Source organism: Hippocampus zosterae, chromosome 18 (genome assembly GCF_025434085.1).
Source record: "Hippocampus zosterae strain Florida chromosome 18, ASM2543408v3, whole genome shotgun sequence".
NCBI classification, from domain to species: domain Eukaryota; kingdom Metazoa; phylum Chordata; class Actinopteri; order Syngnathiformes; family Syngnathidae; genus Hippocampus; species Hippocampus zosterae.
In genome coordinates this window covers 11,562,997-11,582,656 of record NC_067468.1, presented here as the reverse complement: position 1 = coordinate 11,582,656, position 19,660 = coordinate 11,562,997, and the positions used below count along the sequence as shown (strand labels likewise).

Here is a 19,660-nt window from a genome sequence, read left to right as displayed (position 1 = left end):
TTCCAGCGAGCACGCTCACAGCTTTCAGTCCCTCTCAAAGGAGGACAAAAGAGGCTGAGGTCATTCTCCATGAAAGTATCTTTTTTTAAAAATGCACACAGGAGAAATATCGTTGCATGATTAAAGTAGCACGCCTACCCTTAATTTCTTCTTTTCTCGCAGTTCAAGGGCTGCAAGAAGGCTTTCTCCCGCCTGGAAAACCTAAAGATCCACCTGCGCAGCCACACGGGGGAGAAGCCGTACCTGTGCCAGCATCCAGGATGCTTCAAGGCCTTTAGCAACTCCAGCGACAGAGCCAAGCATCAGCGCATCCACCTGGACACAGTGAGTGCCGCATTTCCAACAGGTTCTGTGTCATTTGAAAAAAAAAAAACATTTCCAGTAAGATTTTGGGATGTGGATTCAGAAGCCGTACTTGTGCCAAGTGCCAGGCTGTGCAAAGCGCTACACTGATCCCAGCTCTTTGAGGAAGCACGTCAAGTCCCATTCCACTGCGGAGAGACAGCTACGGAAAAAGGTTAGAAGCTTGGCAGGGTCCGTCACCTCAAACAGAGTTTTGCAACTGCCTGTTTTTCACCTATAAACAGGGCTCGGCTTTTCATGTTGGTCATATTCCCATCGTCACTGATATAAACATTGTTTAAGCATTCATTGCTTGAAAAATCAATACATCGGGACACGCTAAGGCACCAACACAAATCTGGCAGGTACATGCTCGATGCTTTTGCTCATATGAACCAAACAAGTGTCATATCATCTAAGTTGCTTTTCCCATCCAGTAAATACCTGGAAAACAAAGGTAAGACAGTTCATTTCAGTATATCGTGGTACAGTAATTATGTTGTATCAGAGTGTGATCTCTGTATCCAACGCAAGAAAGTTCACCTTGGCAACCAATAATTTCACATTTTCTTGTTGCTGAAAATATCAAACGCTTCTCTGTTTAAACATCCACCTACGAAATGTTAACAGAGCCAGCAGGTGATAAATGACTGTTTTTGTCACCGTAGATGCAATCTGAGTTTGATAAAGCTCCCCGCAGAACAACCTGTTTAATTAGATACTTTTGCAATCCAACGATGTCTTCATAGCCAAAGTCAGATGGAACATTAATGTGACCCTTGACTATCTATTAAAGGTTCAGACAATTCAAACTACAAGTAAATATCTTCTTTGGTGACTAATCCATCTATCTAGCTATGTATCTAGCTAGCTAGCTACGGTCTGACTTGGACAAAAATTCCAGTGGCAGTTTAGGTACAAGCCCTGTAATGTGCTTGTGTTACTTTAAATTGTATCTATCTATCTTTTAACATGAGTTTAAATGTGAAGGGATAATTCAGAACAAAGCCATATCCCCAGTTATGCAAGGGGGTGCTGTTATTTATTTTTACTTCCCCTCTCAAAAATATTTCCTTTTGTTTTGAAAGGTTTTGAAAAGATTCATCTTTGTCTTGTTTATTTTTTTTTAACTTTACACAAACCTGCCATTTAAACAGGGGTGTGCTGTGCAGTCTATTCATATCCACTGTTAGTGCTTTTAGAAATGTTCCAGCGTTAATGTCCAATATGTGTCATTTCCTCAGATGAAATCCACATCTGATGTGACCCAAGAGTCTCTGACAGACTGCTTAACCATCCACCATTTGCACCACAGCCTCTCTCCACCAGCCAGGAGAGACAACTTGATAGCGTCCTCTCGAGAGCCTTTCTCAAGTATGGAAAAAACACCATTGAGTTTTTTTTTTTGTTTCCCTCCACATATTCAAGGCAGATATTTACACACTATGAACTATCCATTAGACTTACACTGCAGATGGCTGCACTCAAAGTGTATCTCATCCCCCCCCCAAGTCAGTCCACAGGGAGGCGACTCCCCCCACGATCCTCACTCGGCACTTATGTGCACCCTGCAAGACAGTCACAGGTAATGACATTCTTTAAACTGCATTTTATGACATTTCTTTTCATTAAACCCACTGACTAGATTTATTTGATATTATAAATATGATTAGAATACTTTAGACAACAAAAATAGAGTGCACTAGGAGCCGGAAAATGTAATAAGATCCAGAACTAGAGTTGTCAAAAAAAATGAATAAATATTATGCTATATTCTTACTGATAGAATACATTTAAACAAATAACAAGGATGCGGATAAGCTGAAGATAATGGATGGATGGATGGATGGATGGATGGATGGATGGATGGATGGATGGATGCAGTGAAGGCTGTAGGAAAGGATTTCTGTCTCAGAGTGGCCAGATGCTTCGCGGCCCCTCGCTGGCTGCGATTGTTCTCAAAGCAGCGGTGGGCCCCGAACCCGCACTGCAGGATTCTGGGTAGACAATCAGCCCGTAAATACAGCGCTCGCCTCGCCTCATTGGTCGAAAGTAGGCGCCGTTAATGGATGCTATAGCCACTGAGGGGAGCGGCCGAGGAATTTGATAAGTGAATCATAAAATGTAAACGGGGAAAAGAAATACCATTCAAACTCCAGTGGGGGAGTGAGGCCCGTGCCTTAAGTACTTCTTAGAGGTTAAATCAATTGTAAAATCCTCATTGCTGCTTTCTTTACTCTTTTTGTGGGATCACTTGGTTCTTATCCAGAGTTTCTGCATTGTCAGAAAATCTTTGTTGCCAAGTGCAACACATTTGACCAATCAAACAGAGCCAGGGAGTCATATGACTGCACAAAAATTCTCTAAATTTTAAAGTGACTCACTGATGTGAAACAGTATAGGCACTGTACAAAAAGGCAAAAGCGTCATAGAGCACGGATGGATGGACTACAGAAAGTACAGAAAGGAACAAAAGTCAGTATGGACAGGCTCACGTCGCTCAGCTGCAACCCAGATTAGAAAATAAGCAGCGTAGAAAACAGTATGTAAAATGTATTCATTGAGTATTTACGTACATAACTCTGTGATATTTTCAGGTTTGTCGATCCTCCTCCTAGCCAGATTTTCTGCACTGACCTCTGCCCGCCACTCTCAGGCCTTCCTCATCCTCCCAGTGATGCATCCATGCGGTCCAGTCGGACCCCCGGATCGGCAGCAGACCACAGCCCAGGTACTTGTGGGAGCTCATCACCAACGACATCCCCAGGCTTTGAAGATAAGACGATGGGCGGGGCCAAAGAAAAAGTTAAAGGGCAAATATGGCATGTGAAGAGCTTTATTAGCGACTGTGCGGGCGGCGGTTCGCCAATTTGTTTTGAGCAGATTGTCACACAGCGGCATATTTTAATGGTGCTGATAAAGTGAGGCAGGCGGAGGGTGAGTATCTAAGAATGAGCGTCTCAGTTCTGCGTACCTTTAAATAGATAACATAGCCCGCCATCTAGCACAAGTTAGACGGTTAAGGTGAAAAAAATACTCATGATAATTACAATAATTATCATGAGTATTTTGGCAAAATCCCTCGCAGGAATTTGTCGATGTATACGAGCCACGAAAATGACGGATTCGTGCCAAAATGGCTGACTTCCTGTTCAATTTCGGGCATGGAGCCTTGAGACTTTTTCCTCTGTCAAATTATGATGGACATATGCACAAAATGTGATGTCCATTAGTGAATCTGGAATCCGGAGCGATTGTTTTGAATTTTTATTATTTATTTCAAGCAATTTCAACGTCCCTAATTAAAGTGGAAATGAGTTCCATTTGAGTGTGTGATAAATGAAGACGTGTTACCTGGGTGCTTGTAGATCTCTCAGGGCAGATGGAGGCACTCTTTCCCTACGACGGGATGTCAGCGCGGGCCGAGTCCGGTCACCTCGGGCAAGTGGACGCCTTTGGAGGCAGCGGGATCTGCAACACCGGTAATGAACGCCTGTGGATGTTCACGTTACAACTTTCCATATCGTCTTAACGGTGCAAATTCACGTGCAGGGTTTGACGTACAAACGTCAGGAGGTGACTTCTTCAACGTGATGGAAGCCCATGCGTGCCAAGTATACCGTAACCCAACAGAGGAATGACAGCACGCCAACCTGTGGCATTCTTTCCTTTGCACTATTTTTGGACGCAATCTCAATAACACATAGACTTGACAGGAATCTCTTGCTTCCAAATAAGAGTGTGACTTTATATTGAAGTATCGAGTTTGATCCAGAAGTATTTGGAAAATCATTGATTTGATCAGGGAATCATTAACTTTCTGGGCCCGGGTGGTTCCTCATAATCAGAACAGCAATTTAATGTAACGTGTATACCCCTAAATGTAGTAAGAATTCAAAAGTAGCCCATGTTTGTCAGAAAACAATCAGCGCCCCTGGCCCATTTGAGGGGAATGAGCAAAGTTGGTTTGATTGGTGTCAAATCAAGTCGGCGGCGTTCACGTCTACAAGGCCGCAAACCGCCCTTTCTTCCACGCGCCAGCTTGCATGTGTCCACGAAAGGAACAAAACATGGACTAAGCCATATCTGTGCAGATTTATACCCCGAGTCATGTCTGATTTATAGAACTAATGCATATGGATGCAGAATACTTTTGTCTGTACGTCTGGTACGTCATTTGCACCTTCCCCCACAGGCTTGCATTAGTAACTATAGTAACAAGATAGACTTATAATTTCACTGTAGTATTCTGTGCTGGAAAAAAAACAATAAATGGTTTCTTGAAGATTCTTTTTTTAACTTTAAAAATTAAATAATCTACACTCAATTGAAATGATGGCTATAGGTGGTGTGAATGCTGGTCTTATTTGTTTTGGGGCTCACATTGCTATCAGGTATTCATTTGACATTTTTGAAGTGGTATTTAACTTTTATATACTGGTTATATTTGATACATTTGGATATTTGACGGGAATTAAATTAACTAAATGTTTTCTCAAAGTGACACATATGACATCAAAGTGAAATCATTAACTCTTTTAGACTGCCATTCCTTTATATGAGTGCTACAACGTTTGTGTACACTGAGGCTGTGCCAGTTCAAATGTGAACTGTCACATCAAATTCATGTTGACAATTCATGTAACTGACTTTATTTTTCTCTTCCACTAGGAAAAAAAGGTTTCAATAACTGTGTTGTGTGTATGCTGGTCAGACAATTTCAGAGCTGAATAATTAAAATAACGCTTGGAAGTGGCACTAGTTATTTTTAATGTGCCACTTTGTCCAAGTTTGGAATTATGTCATTTTATTTGTCTTTTTGTATTGTGAAGGTGGAAACAAAGCAATTAAAATGTTAAAGTTTGGAAATACACTTTAAGGCCATATCATCTGGTACTTTGGCCAAGTTATCATACATGGTATTGGTATGGTAAGATAATAAAAAATTTTGTCTCAAAACGGAGAAATTCGCAATTGACAGCAGCAAAGTTTGAAAAATGAAATGAATGTCTTATTTTTACTTTTGTACCTCCCCCTTCACTTTTACCTTTTATTTTCCCTTTTTTACACAATCTGTCCTGCTACCAAGCTGTGTCCTTGTTCAATTGCTTCTTTCACACCTATGCTTAATTCAAAACTATGCATAATCGTTTTTCAATTATAATCGTTGCTATTTATGGCTGATTAGGTGCTATTACACCGGTCAGATGCTTCCTTACAATCACATTTTGCTGGAGTTGAGCGACACATGAAAGCACTGCCCACGTATGTATGTGGTGTCAAATGAACAAAAGAGGCGTGTGTTTTCATTATTATTGTTATTGTTATTACAGTATTATTATTTCCGCTAAGTAAGGGAGAGCTAATCTCCTCCCAGTTGGCGGGGAGTTTTCTAGCAACTGTTGCCCGGTGAGGCAGCGCCATAGCCACCGTAGTCGTGGCGACTGTAACCCACCAACAACAAGCTCTCGCTTCATCATTACCACCTCCTCCGCCATCCTCATACTCACCCGCCGCTCCACAAGCAGGTTTGCAAACAACCTTTGATTTTACTCCCATTCGTTAGTTTCCTTCTAATTCAAATGCTTCCTCTTATTTCTTTAAGACGTGAACGCGGTGCATGGGAGTTGTTGGGGTTTTTTTTCTTCTTTTTTTTTGTCCACTGGAGGCTCGCTCCGCTGGCTGTGTGGCTGGTAGCAGTTTTTGCTAGCGAGCCTGCCTCTTTGTAACGTGTTAGCTTTGCGTGCTAACGCCGCCTAGGCTCCCCTGGTCCGCGGCGTGGAGACCGTATGCCTAACGCCGACCGATGCGATTGTACTTTGAGGCCATGGGTTTTTGGATCGAAATGTTGAAATCAAACTCGCGAGTCAGGTGCTAGCTCCGGGTTAGCGAGCCCCCTCCGCCTCGCTGATGCTAGCTGGTCAGCTGGAGCAGGTGTCTCGCTTCCCCCCCGCCACTCCCCCCAACCCCACTTACAATGACTGTATCGGGAAGATATGTGACCAAAATTTCCCATTAAACTACGACAATCACGTCGGAGCGAAGTGTTGTATTTTTAAACTGGGGTTCTCCGTGTTCTAATAATAGCTAAGCCCTTACTTTCCCTTTTGTCTAAAGGGCTGGGAAAGCGAGATAGCGTCGCTAGCTCCTCCACCTGCCTGCCCCTCTTTGTGGTTTCCGAAGCTGATAAAGTCGTCGATAACGCAAGGCTAAGTTTTTATTTTGGGGGGAGGAAGGTTACAAAAAAGCAACACCTGTCCGTTTCATGGTCGCGTGGCTTTTAAAGTGAAGGACTATACTCAATTTGGAAACATTCTGTTTGATTTAGGGGATGACAAAATATCGATATCGCCATGTCTCGTATTGACATAGCATCAATGTCCAGTGGACAGATTTGACCATAATTCCATGGGGAAATTGCGATTTGTGTTGTCTGATTCTTCATGATAATTTCGTACATAGTGTATACCGAATAATGTTGATATGGCTTTGAAGTGGAAGCTATCGATTTGGAATCAATTCATTCCAGTTTGGAGAAGACACTATCAGCATCACCACGTATATTGATTGTCAGTACACCAGCATCAAATGCTAATATTGTACTGTTATTTTCTGATGGAAGAAAAATTTATATGTTGACAGTATATCGGATTTTTTGTTGTTGTCAGGTACGTGCCTGTATCGTGATATTGTCGTCAAAATACCTGATAATGTCAACGTGGAGTCTTAATGGAAGACTCTGGTCAATTTGAGATTACCGTCATACATTAAACAATGGAGATGACAGGATGCCAGTAAAACTACAATATTTCCTTCTGTCAAGTTTTAGACTGAGAAATGGAGCAGGTGAGAGGACGGGAAGGGCCAGGGGTGGGGTTGTTGGTTGCGACAGGTGGTACCACCTCGATGTGCTTGAACGCATCTCAAAAAGAACTGCAAAATATGCAAGTCGTAGCGACCGCACAAAAGCCAAGGCAATTTGATTAAAGTAGCACGATAGTAAAAAATACAAACCTATTTATTGATCTGTTGTCATTTACAGACTAAACTGGGTTGTACAATCCCCTTTCCCCTGGCCCAACTTTCCCACTTCTCCCCGTTCAACGACACACACACACACAATTTGGGGGACTTCTAGTTATCATCTCATGTTACCTCTTACCTGTCATCTGGCGGGGCAGGAATAGCATCGTGCCACCTGCCGCCCGGATCCTGTTGCCTTTCCAATCACTAAAAGAGGGGGATGATTAATTCAATTATGCAGCCATCCATTTTCATGGCTCAGCAGAATGCAGCTTGTCTTCTGTTTGCTTTCTGCCCAAGCAGACACTCATGTTAGTTTGTCAGTGAAAGTGGAGCTCAAAGCCACATCTGATCTTATGACCGCACGAGTCAGGATGTTTTGGTTGTTGTTTCAGATGACTGAACAAAATCCATCATTATTATATGGACTTACCTGTGGATGAAATTGTGGAGTTGCGGGAGCCAAAATGCACAACGGGGATCAAGGCATCCGCTGAAAAAAATATTCCGACTTTCCAACTCTCCATTATACGGCTCATCTGATTTTTAAACTACTGATTTTTTTTTAAAGCAAAAACGTGTTGATTTCATCTCATTTATGTATCGCTTTCCAGTATCATCACTTTTCAGGAGACCCAGAAAAAGGGCATGTTTGTTCATCCATTAACATTCAACAAAATACTGTTCATACAGTTTGGTTTAGCCCCAAAAATGCGAAAAAAAACTGTTTCACATTTGTTTGATTGTAAACATGAAGTAATATTAGAGGGGGGAAAGTAGCTCTTCATTCTCGTAAAACTGACCAGGATCGCTTGTTTTGTTTTTTTCCTTGTAGTCTACAATATGATGAGAAAAGGCACGATTATTCTCAGGAGGGGGTGGGGGGGTGCCTTTTATCATAAAACTCTATTAAATTCCAATTTTATTCAGCATTAAAAAAAAACAATACTGGATTCTCATGAATTGCCTTCTCACGCCTTCTTCTGTTTCCCTGCAATGCTGTCATCAGATCCCCGCCTTGCCTCGAGTTAAAGTTGTTCAACTACTTTTAAAAAGTCATGACTCAGTCTAGCCAACTTGCTAAAAAAGTACATCGGCGAGCATTTTCTCAAAGGGGGTAGGGGGGGGGATCCTTGCGCTTGGCGTGATTGTCACGTTAGCAAGAGGAATTGAATTGGGCGTGCGGGTGCAGGGCACAAAAATGTTGCCCTCCTCTGTCTCTTTTGTTCCTGTGTGTCTTTGTAGGGCTTGCACTTGCTCGGCGGAGCACAGCGTTTAAGTGGGCCACAAGGGAGTGTGCCTGAATAGTGAGGCAGAAGGTGTGCTTAGAGTGTGTGTGCGTGTGTGTGTGTGTGCGCGTGCGTAGGGGGTTGGGGTGAGGCAAAACGGGAATTTAGTTGTGTGATGCAGGGATTCTCTTTTTCATTAGGTAGGCCATGGAGTCGACTTTCTGGGATAACAAAACAAACAAAAAAAATGGCCGAATCTGCGTTTATTCATGTGAAGCATCAGACTTGCAACTAGCAGTGTCAAATTTAATCGGTTATCAAATTAAAATAATTATTTTAGTAATCGATTCATTGTTGGAGCCTTTATTTGTCTTTAAATGATCTAAAAGCTCTGACGGGAGTTTTGTCTGTCCGTTCGTCTTTTAAACGGCCACCAGGTGGCCAATGTCCGCTGAATCGAAGCAAGAAATGGGACAGAAACCGTTGAATCCGTTACACTATTTTTGAGTTGCAACCATTAATTGACAACTCATCGATTATCAAGTTAAGTGCTAGTTATTTCCGATCATCAATGAATCATTCGGATACATTTTTATTGAAAATGTCTCAGAGTCGTTGGAATTCTGACTTCTCAACTATAAACATCATCCATGATAGCAGATTGATTTGACTGCATTTGTGTTGAATCAAAGTAAAGACATTTTCAATTTGCTTCGATCAACATGTTTGCCCCTTTTGGCAATTTCGTCATCACCGTATGTCCTTATAAAGTAGTTGAGGCTACACGACTGAAGAAAATGGCAATTCTTTTTCCTGCATCTCGGTGCAGAGATTGACTCGACTTCAATTTCCAACGTGGAGGTCAGTCGTCCAAACTACTAATGCCAGTGAAAGCTCAAAAAGACACCCAGAGAAAAAAGGCCCAGTGTGATGCGGAAGCTAAAGGTTGAAAGAAAGAAGCAGACTGTCCCCGGAGAGAGTGGAACCTGTAAGGAAACCCAGCTTAATTAACCAAGAGAGGTTTGGTCATGGAAACTGTGATGAGGAGGAGCCCACCCCCCCCCCCTCCCCAAGCCCCCCAGGAGCCAAATGCTCTATCATCATCTTACTACAAAATACTACTCGATTCTGAACCCGCTGTCACAAATGCTCACCGAGCTGTGTTCTTACATGCTGTTCGCATAATTTGTGCCCAAACTATCTTGCCGATTCCTCAAGCCCGAGCGTCTTTTTTATTTTTTTTTTCAAACGTGTCCGCGCGCAGTTTTGACAAAGCAATGAGGAGCCACGTCTATTTGGAGTCGGTTACATATTAACCGGCTTTATGGCCGCTGACCTGGAGACAGGACCATGTGGCGCTGATGCATGAGCTGCTCAGTACATTGCGTACCACGCGGCGCAGAACAGGTGCCATTGATTCCACTATGACGGAGGAGCCTGTTATGGGGTTTGACCAGCAACAAGAAAAAACGTGAAGAAAGGCATCATACTCACCGGAAATGCTGATTAGTAAATGCATAGCGTGCCGATCGCTATGGACGTATTTTGCTAGCTAAAAAGTTTTGCTTTGACCATCCGGTGACTGAATGGAAAAATGTTGAGGTCGCGAAGGCCGAATTAGAAATCCAAGTGCTTAGAAAAAAACGGTCCGATAGCTAAGTTAACGGACTAAATTATAGCGTTAGCACGATTGATTCTCATAGCCGATTAGCGGTTTAGAATTACATGCCAAAACGTTAACGCTGAAATAGGATTGGACAAACAAACTGGCTGTCGACATACGGGACTAGATGCAAAGCAGACAAGAGGTAAGGTATAAAAATGAAGGCAGGAGGACTGTTGGGAACATATTCATACAATTTCACACAACAAATATGGAGAAGCAAATGGCAGGACATTTCCATCATTAAACAAGTGAAACTAGTCGAAAAGGAATCAGACTTGTCAAACGATTGCCAAGAGAGCTACTTAAACCTGTTTTGGAAACCCGGTCCAAGTTTTTTGTTTTTTTTGAAAGGTCACGTGTAGAAAATGGTTGCCACCCAATCCCAGGAACATGGAGATAAACAATCATTTACACTTTCGCTAACACCCGTGTGCAGTCTTCAGTGACGCTCACATGCCTGTTTGAGCAATGTGGGATGAAGCGGAGGGGCACAGGAAGGCTGAGATTCAAACCCAGAACCTCTTCATGTGAGACAGACGTGCTAAACTGCCAACTTTGAGATACATTCATGTTGGCACACGAACATATTGTAGCCATTACGCCACACAATGTTTTTTTTTTTGTGTGTGTGTTTTTAGGAGCCATGCAGACCCCAGAAGAAGGTGCTGACTCCGCCTCCACCGTCCCTATTCAGACCACCGTGCCTGTCCAGCCAGCCGGCTCCACCCAGCAGCTGCCCGTCCAGCAACAGGTTAACGCCATCGCCGGCCGCGTACGAACGCCGACGTCCGCTTTCATTAGCGTGGGGATCTTGATTGCCTTTCTCCGCGATTGCATTCCAGACGCAGACAGTTCAACAGGTCCAGCATGTTTACCCAGCACAGGTGCAGTACGTGGAGGAAAATAGTGGCGTCTACACAAACGGCAACATGTGAGTCAGGCCTCCACTCCTCGCTCACGCACGCAAAGGGCAGGATTACGTTCCCAACAGCCAGTCGGCTCGCCCCTCGACCCTTCCCGTGCCGCCATCGATGTCACGAGCACATGGCAGTGGCGACGAGAGCGCGTTTGTGCTCCAATGCATGCAGTCACCTGAACATGACCAGAAGTAGGCCTCCTGTTTATTTAAGTGCTGTGGTTAAAACGGCCTCCCCCTGAGGAGCTTGCTAAGGCAGTACCGGCAAAGAGCTGAGCCGCTAGTGCATGTTCAGGCATACACACACACACGCACACGCACACGCACACACACACACACACACAGTCTCACATCTGGCCATACACACAAATCGTCACTCACAGCTATTGATTGACACGCACGCATGAGCACAGAGCCACTGGTGGCTGAGTATGGCTCGAAACACAAAATATATATATATATTGCGCGTCGTCCCGCACGCGGTCTGTCCTTCCGTCTGTCCCTTTTCAAAACGTACCTACTTCACCGCGCCGCTGCGCGCCGCCACTGCGCGCCGCCACTGCGCCGCTCAGGCAGTGGCTCACTACGATCGCGCGGGCATCTTAGCGAAAAAATGTTGTCTACCCACAAGCATTGCAATGAAATTGTTAGTTATTTAGGAGAGCTAAACATCTCTTTATTTTCGCGATAAGCAATGAAGATGAACAAAAAGTTGAACCAAGCAACAACACTTTTGTGGGCCAAAGGCCCACCTTACCAGCCTTCCGCAGGAACTAGCTGATGGTTCCGGGCGGCGAACCAGCTAGTCACTTATAACCTTATAAGAACACTTATAAGAAAAAAAAAGTACGGCCGATTGAATAAAAAAAAAATTGATTTATTGAAGGTAAGGCCCGAATAATTAATCAGCCGGCCGATTTAATCGATTGATAATAGAAACGTATTGCAACATAAGAATTATAATTATGTTCAACAAAAAAAATAAAATTGGGGTTAAAATGTCCCGATTTTTGCTGATTTTCCACTAAATGTTTTACCCGTAATTCATATCTTTATTTTTGCAAGCATTAAAGATCCCAAAACAGTTATTTTATGCATTAGATATATTTTTTAAACATCTGATTAATTGATTGTCTGAATTTTTATTCTGCCAAATATTGGAATTGGCCTTAAAAAAAAAAAAAAACATTCGTCGGGTCCTAATTGTAAGTAATGCAATGAAAAAATAATATAAAAAATCAGTTAATTAGCCAATTAAATTTTAAAAATTTGCAAATTAGCATGAGCTCACATGTTACAAGTTTCAATCAGATGTGGGCTTTAAAGTCCAGAAATCACTCATAACAGCCGTCTTCCTAAACAGAAGAACCTACTCATACTCAGAGCCACAGTTGTACAGCCAGAACAGCGGCGGGAGCTACTTTGACACGCAAGGGAGCTCGTCCCAAGTGTCCACGGTGGTCACCTCCCATGGGATGGCTAATAACGGCAGCGGGGGCAACGGAGGCATGAGCATGGGCCTGCCGGGGGCTCAGGTCATCGGCGGCGCTTCCGGGTCCTACCTCATGGACAATGCCGGCGCCCACCCTTCTACCCAGACTGCACGGGCCTCCCCAGCGACTGTAAGTGGCCCAACGAGTGCCCCACCCCATCCCACCCTACGGCTTCCTCACTTTCAGAACTTTACTTTCACATGTCAAACAATATTCTCCATCATATTTGCAGTTACCGGTCCTCGAAAACTCATCCTACCATGATTTGGTACCTGGTTGTCAACAATTAGAACGATTACCGTGATGATTATGCAAACGGTAACCCCAACTAGGTTAAGCGCGTGTTAGAAAAATAGAAATGAATGGTTATGCAATTTGTACATGTGGTTTTTTTTTTTTTTGTAATTATTGTTCATCTGGAAATTGTGATAGTCGGATCTGTCGCCATGGAATCTGGAAAGGTAGGTTGTCTGCAAGGGTTCTATTATTAGCAGGCCATTTGGATCGCTTTCAGCGTACTTTCCTGGCTTACAAAGCAAATGTCAGTGAGTTCGAAAAGTTCATTCATTTCAGGCGTTGGATTCAAAAGTTGAAGCGTATTTTGTATATCGGGATTTCAAGGAGGAAAATTCTCCAATCCAAAATTCTCTATTTTAAAAATTTGTGAGTGTAATTTTTGTTAGCTGTACTCTAAAAAGTAAAATAAAATCATGCAATATATTATTCTGACATTTTGCTGTTTCAACTGCGTAACTACTGAAATAATTTGAGTTTTTTTCCCCACCACATTCTGATTTATTGTGTTGCACCTTTTTTAGTTCTGCTCTGCTTGGGTGTACCGGCGCTTGCTATGGGGTCTTTCCTAGACTGTTCATTTATTCATTTGTTTATTTTAACCTTCCTGTCTTTTACGTTTTGGTTTCCCTCTTCTTACATTTTGTTGTCCTGTGCTTGGTGGTTTTTGTCAGATTGAAATGGCGATTGAGACGCTCCAAAAATCTGAGGGTTTATCCAGTCAGAGAAGCTCGCTGCTCAACAGCCATGTAAGTTGCAACGCTGTGCCTTCTGCTTCAACCTTGACCTGTGCCGAACTCGCTCGCTCTCTCTCTCTTTCTTTCTTTTGCACGTATGCGATGCTTTCCCGACGCTCTCAACTCCATATTCTTTTATTTTGGTCCGCCACTTGCCTCTTTTCCTCACGGCCATTTGATATTTATTCTCTGTTTTTGTTTTTTTGTAATTTTGTGCTTTTTTCTGTAATGGTTAAAGATGCCACGAGATGGCGCCAAAGTCCTGGCAAATAGGAAAGTTGTTTTTTTTTTTAGGGGGGGGGGTTGCAAGTATTGGTTAACTTTATACATCTTGACTGAGAGACTAAGATGTCAGATGGATGGTGACTCCACGTTTAGGGGTTGGGGATAAAATTCCTTCTAACCTATATATTTTTAAGGATAATGTTTGAAATGACATAACGCGAATGGTATTATAAAAAGAATGGGGCCCGTCACTTTCGTCCAATGCATGCAGTGTATGTCAAACATTTCTAAATATAGAACAGACACTCAGCAAAATATGTTCCTGTATTTTCAAATTAAGATACCCTCCTGGGAGCCTAAAAGCTTGCAATTTAAGAGACTTGAGATGAGTTGTGCGTGTCCTTCCCCGCAGCTGCAGTGGCTGCTGGACAACTACGAAACAGCAGAGGGCGTGAGTCTACCGCGATCCACCCTCTACAATCACTACCTGCGCCACTGCCAGGAGCAGAAGCTCGACCCCGTCAACGCAGCGTCCTTCGGCAAACTCATCCGCTCCATTTTCATGGGACTCCGCACGAGGCGCCTCGGGACGAGGTCGACTCTCGCCGGCCCGTCGGGTCTTTTGACTTCCGATTCTTGTTGTCGTGTGACATTCTTTGGATGTCTCGCAGAGGGAACTCCAAATATCATTATTATGGTATACGTGTGAAGCCCGACTCGCCGCTCAACAGACTCCAGGAGGACATGCAGTACATGGCCCTCAGACAGCAGCCCGTTCAACAGAAACAGAGGTCAAGGAGGGCCGCGCATGCCGTCTGTGCGCACTTGTTGCTTCTAAGATTTCTAAAAACTGACGTGTCCCCACAATTTCAGGTTCAAACCGGTGCAGAAGTTTGACACCAGCCCCACAGAGAACTACTCAAGTGGGGGCCACAACCACCCGGGGGCAGCAGAGCAGACCGTCATCGCGCAGAGTCAGCATCACCAGCAGTTCTTAGGTCAGCCGCCGTATCGAACACATCTACCAAATTCCCGAAACCATTTGAAACTCTCCTTTCCATGGCCGCTCCATCCGCAGCAAGCCATTTAACTATCACTATGGCAACAGATGCATCACGGGCACTCCCCGACTTTGTGGAGCTGGACTTGGGGCAGTGCAATCCGGAGAACATCAGCACGGAGGACGTCAAGGCTCTACAATCACTTTACAGGGAGCACTGTGAGGTAACAATGGATTTCATTTAGACACCCACGGAGGACGACAAGCTTTTTTTTTTTAAAGGATGGCTTAAGCAAGGACGGAAGTGGGTTTTCATCCGTCCCTTTAATCGCCCACAACCGGGTTAAGTATGTGGCAAAATAACAAGTTCAGAGTGTAGCCAAACACTTTTTTTTTCAAAACAGGCTATTTCATCTCATCAGTATTTTTATAGCAACACTGCCACCTAGTGTACAGTCGGAGAACACCCATTTCACGAACGATCAATCTAGCCGGACTGGGACGGAAGCCCTTTAAAAGGACGAGGGTGATTATTATATGAATAAAGACGGCGGGATGATCACAGAAGTGTACCCAAGTCGCGGACGGAGGACGGACTGGCAAAAATAGGGTCAAGTGCCCAATCGCTGCTAATTGTTTTCCACCACTCATCGCTCCTGCCTAATTTTGTTCTCAGGCCATCCTGGACGTAGTCATCAACCTGCAGTTTAGCCTCATTGAGAAGCTTTGGCAAACTTTCTGGCGTTATACCCTGCCCGACTCTGTAGAGGGCGCCACTATCACGGAAAACAGGTGAGGACACGCGGACGGTCTAATTCGAAGCATCTCTCTCAGTGTCGCTGAAAATTTACAGCGTTGATGTCTGATGCGCAGCAGCATAAGTGAGATTGAAGCCCGACTACCGCAGTCTCAACTGCTGGCGCTGTGCAGACACGAAGCTGTGCTCAAGTGGATGAGCACCTGCGACCATCTGATGTACCAGGCCCTTGTGGAGATCCTCATCCCTGATGTCCTGAGACCCATTCCCAGTGAGCCGCAAGTCACCCGACTGACATGATAAATCTACAGCAATGTCGTCATGATTCTTTGGTTTCCATCCGACTTTGACAGGTGCCTTGACTCAAGCCATTCGCAATTTTGCCAAAAGCCTGGAAAGTTGGCTCAATAATGCCATGAATGCGATTCCGCAGAGGATGATCCAGACCAAGGTTTTGATATTTTTCCACTCCCGTTCTGTAGGTGGCGCCAATGCCCATGACAAATGAAAATGTTTTGTCGCTTTTTTTTTTAATGGGGAGGGGCACACAGGGGGCTGGTGCATGTATAATATAACCAACTCTGTTTGTTTGCTCTCTCTCTCTTTTCTTTTTCCTCACGCCAATCAGGTTGCCGCAGTTAGTGCCTTTGCGCAAACACTACGCAGATACACGTCTCTGAACCACCTGGCTCAAGCGGCACGTGCCGTGTTGCAGAACACGTCGCAGATCAACCAGATGCTGAGCGACCTCAACCGCGTCGACTTTGCCAACGTACAGGTCGGTGTCACGCAGGGCTATTATACGTTTGGGATTGTTTTTCCATGATGGTCAGTTTTTATTTTGACTTTTTGTTGTTGTATTTTTAATTCAGTTTGTTTTAATTTGATTTGTTTTGAGAACAGGTTTGGTCTTTTTTTTTCAGAAGTGCTTTTTTAAAGTTTTTATTAGTTTTAGTATTAATTTTAGTTTTTTCATATATGGAATACAGATGTTGTTGAGTACAAGATGTAAAAAAATGTTCACATAGTATTATTTAATAACGTAAAATTCAAATGTTTGACCTCCCTTCTTCTGGATGTACGTACAGCAATACCGAAATAAATACATTTAAAATTAACCCCGATTGCGTATGATGTATTTTCAGTTAGTTTTTTGGGTTTTATTTTATTTCATCAACGATTTTTTTTTTGGTATTTTATCGAGGGTTATTTCATTTTATGAACTATAACAACCGCGGTGTCGCATCACGCAGAGTCAGTTTTTTTGGTTAAACAAGCCTCCGGGAAATTCAACCCCCCCACCCTCCCTCCCGGGGTGTCGTGTGAACAGGAGCAAGCGTCGTGGGTGTGCCAGTGCGAGGAGAACATGGTTCAGCACTTGGAGCAGGACTTCAAGGCTACCCTACAGCAGCAAAGCTCTCTGGAGCAGTGGGCGGCCTGGCTGGACAACGTGGTCACTCAAGTGCTGAAGCCCTACGAGCAGCGGCCCAGCTTCCCTAAGGCGGCCCGGCAGTTCCTACTCAAGTGGTCCTTTTACAGGTGGCCAAACAAAGACAAACGCAGCCCAATCTGCCCGAGAAGAGACTTGTTCACATTTTTTGGGGGGGTTCCCTCCGTGTCACAGTTCGATGGTCATCAGGGACCTGACCCTGCGAAGTGCTGCGAGCTTCGGTTCTTTTCACCTGATCCGCCTGCTTTACGACGAGTACATGTTCTACTTGGTGGAGCATCGGGTGGCTCAAGCTACGGGAGAGACTCCTATTGGCGTCATGGGCGAGGTGTGTCATTACTGCTTGGATTTACATTCTATTGTTCAGATGGGGGGAGAAAATGTGGGGGGGGGTGTTTTTTTTTTGGGGGGGGTGGGTGGGTTGTTTTTTATTTTTGCTTAAATGGCCCAATCTATTTATCATGCATCCTAGAAGCTGACTAATTAAAAAAACAACAACACAGAATCTGATTTTTTTTTTTTTTTAGATTTTTGGGATAAATTGGGATAAAAATCTGTTTCATGTGTTTGGTGAACGCAAAAAGTTATATTGGATATATGTCACTCAAGCACAGACAAGAAGGCTAAAACTGATTTTATCTTTCATTTTCAGTTTGACAGCCTGAATAGCCTGTCGCTTACAAACATCGATAAAGGTATGTTGTTCCTGCATCCGATGCTGCTTTTTTTAACGTTTTGAGTTCTCGCTATTGACTCGAGGTTTGAGTAAATCACAAAATTATGCGCATGTCTTCATTTTCAAATGTAGACACAAATTACTGTGTAGGGGGGAGTTGTTAATCGAGATACTCAAGTCGAGTCCCTAAATTTCAAGCAAGTCGAGTCATGCAGTCTCACATAATTTGGCATCTTTGCACTCAGTCTCGGTGCTTGTTGGTTGTTTGGTTTGAAAACATTCATTTTGTCCCCCCGCCCCAGATGAAACCAGCGGAATGGACAGCGATTTAGACGAGGAGTCCGAGGAATCCGGGGAACCTCTGGCTAAACGTGAGAAGTCGGAGCACGAAGTGATCCAAGTGATCCAGGTGGGCGCCCTGGAGGACGGATCCCACCCGGTGGTGGGCGTGGTCCAGCCCAACATCCTGCACTCGTTGCCGCAGCCCCCGCGGGACCACAGCGAGCACATCCTGACCCCCTCGGCCGGCACCCCCACCATCCGCCACTGCAGCGCCACGGGCAACACCTACGCCTCCGTTTGACGGTGACGTCTCAGCCCCGTCTCGTTTCGTCGACACATCCGTCAACCGCCACGTTTACGTCTTTTGTCTGTCAGTATCTACACCACCCCCCCGCCCCGGGTCAGATACCGAAGCGATGCGGTTTTCCCCGCGTCTGTTCTGAATGCTGCGTCCTCCCTTGAATCTTTGCTGAATTTTGCCAGAGAAAAGAGGACCACGTGAATCGCAGGGTCTAACGAGAATCGACTTTCTACTACTGATGTCTATGAGCTGAAATGCGGCCCCATTGTATATAGAGTTGCTTCTAATTAGTACAACCCAAAAAAAACTAAAACAATGGTGCTATCATTATGTCCTGTTAAACTAGAATACGTTATCTTGGTGTTTCCTGATGTTTATTGAGCCAGCACATATGCCGTCGTCTACTCCATAAATCAGCTTTTGGGTGGAACTTCAGGATGAACTCAAAAAAAAAAAAAGCACCAAAATCTGTACAGATGAATTGAATGTAATCGTCACGAAACCTTTTGAATGCAAGTCCAACTGTTTTCAGTATTTTCTGCAGTTTTTAGTTGTCCAAAAAAGAGCCGAGTGCAGGAATTCATAACAGATGCTGGACTTGAAATCCATGCCTTTCTGTGACTCTTCCAGTATCTCGCTTGCAACCTAATGATGACACTTTAAAGTGGACTCTTTAAATGGCAACTGTAATCGAACCAAGAATTTTTTTGGTCCATTCACTAATTTGTCCCCACACAATTATGATGGTGTGGGGGGGAATTTTTTTAGACGTCATATTAACTTCAGCTGTAAATGTAAGAGTGCGTTTTAGGTTCATCCTGAAATTCAACCAGTTAACCTAATTCGGTTGGAGCGCCGGCATTCGCCAAATCACACGTGAGCACATTCGTTAAATTATTATGACTACGTTCATAGAGGCCCTCGGTTAATTAGTTTTGAATTCTAACAAATTAGAAGTGGATTTGGGGGGGGGGGGTCACAATTCTTGGTTGATTTTCACGATTTAGTGGTCAGACTCTATCCATATCCCCTGCAGATAGCGGGTGTCCACCGTATCCCCAACATCTGGGGAATGGTCTACTTGACACCGCCCACTTCCCAAAAAAGATTACCAAAAAATATATATACATGTTTCAAATGTAAAGTCGCACAGGAGTCTAACTTGCACTCGTCAAAAAATGCATCATGAAGAGTAAAAGGCCACTACAAAGTCTTAAGTCACATTTTGTGGGAAAATTGATTTTACAAAAACACAAACCAAAACTACAC

General features: G+C 43.9%; 2 protein-coding genes and 1 long non-coding RNA gene across 8 annotated transcripts in view; 2 read left to right on the top strand and 1 right to left on the bottom strand.

Moving 5' to 3' along the window:
• The window catches only part of glis3 (GLIS family zinc finger 3), a 9,394-nt gene extending 4,763 nt beyond the window's left edge, over positions 1-4,631 (top strand). For both annotated transcript variants that reach the window (XM_052051494.1, XM_052051493.1), the window contains exons 4-9: positions 163-324; positions 407-517; positions 1,587-1,927; positions 2,940-3,073; positions 3,711-3,824; positions 3,895-4,631. In XM_052051494.1, the coding sequence (XP_051907454.1) occupies positions 163-324; positions 407-517; positions 1,587-1,927; positions 2,940-3,073; positions 3,711-3,824; positions 3,895-3,983 (951 nt within the window). In that variant the 3' untranslated portion in view covers positions 3,984-4,631. The remainder of the gene's footprint in view (positions 1-162; positions 325-406; positions 518-1,586; positions 1,928-2,939; positions 3,074-3,710; positions 3,825-3,894) is intronic.
• Positions 1-6,629, bottom strand: part of LOC127591535 (uncharacterized) — a 20,745-nt gene extending 14,116 nt beyond the window's left edge. Inside the window, exons 1-5 of the long non-coding RNA XR_007959878.1 lie at positions 5,853-6,629; positions 3,697-3,813; positions 2,919-3,110; positions 1,810-1,910; positions 244-349 (exon numbers count right to left, since the gene is read on the bottom strand). This is a non-coding gene — a long non-coding RNA (uncharacterized LOC127591535). The remainder of the gene's footprint in view (positions 1-243; positions 350-1,809; positions 1,911-2,918; positions 3,111-3,696; positions 3,814-5,852) is intronic.
• Positions 5,663-19,660, top strand: rfx3 (regulatory factor X, 3 (influences HLA class II expression)). Of its 5 annotated transcripts, none has more exons than XM_052051517.1 (17): positions 5,666-5,870; positions 10,899-11,011; positions 11,103-11,191; positions 12,540-12,798; positions 13,638-13,712; positions 14,338-14,519; positions 14,597-14,716; positions 14,799-14,923; positions 15,034-15,149; positions 15,602-15,717; positions 15,802-15,953; positions 16,036-16,133; positions 16,311-16,460; positions 17,013-17,221; positions 17,307-17,460; positions 17,785-17,827; positions 18,111-19,660. In XM_052051517.1, exons 2-17 carry the CDS (start codon positions 10,904-10,906, stop codon positions 18,389-18,391), a joined length of 2,277 nt encoding a protein of 758 aa, XP_051907477.1. In that variant the 5' UTR covers positions 5,666-5,870; positions 10,899-10,903; the 3' UTR covers positions 18,392-19,660. The 5 variants fall into 5 exon arrangements, with proteins under 5 accessions (XP_051907480.1, XP_051907479.1, XP_051907477.1 ...); XM_052051516.1 differs by having other exon boundaries at positions 5,667-5,870; positions 15,799-15,953; XM_052051518.1 differs by lacking the exon at positions 13,638-13,712 and having other exon boundaries at positions 15,799-15,953.

What these genes read in the sequence shown, in the direction of transcription:
- rfx3 (XM_052051516.1), top strand. Translation starts at nt 10,904, where the DNA reads ATGCAGACCCCAGAAGAAGGTGCTGACTCCGCCTCCACCGTCCCTATT. An exon ending in ACGAGGCGCCTCGGGACGAG is followed by an intron (nt 14,520 to 14,596) that starts GTCGACTCTCGC and finishes GATGTCTCGCAG; the next exon opens with AGGGAACTCCAAATATCATT. An exon ending in TGTCCTGAGACCCATTCCCA is followed by an intron (nt 15,954 to 16,035) that starts GTGAGCCGCAAG and finishes CGACTTTGACAG; the next exon opens with GTGCCTTGACTCAAGCCATT.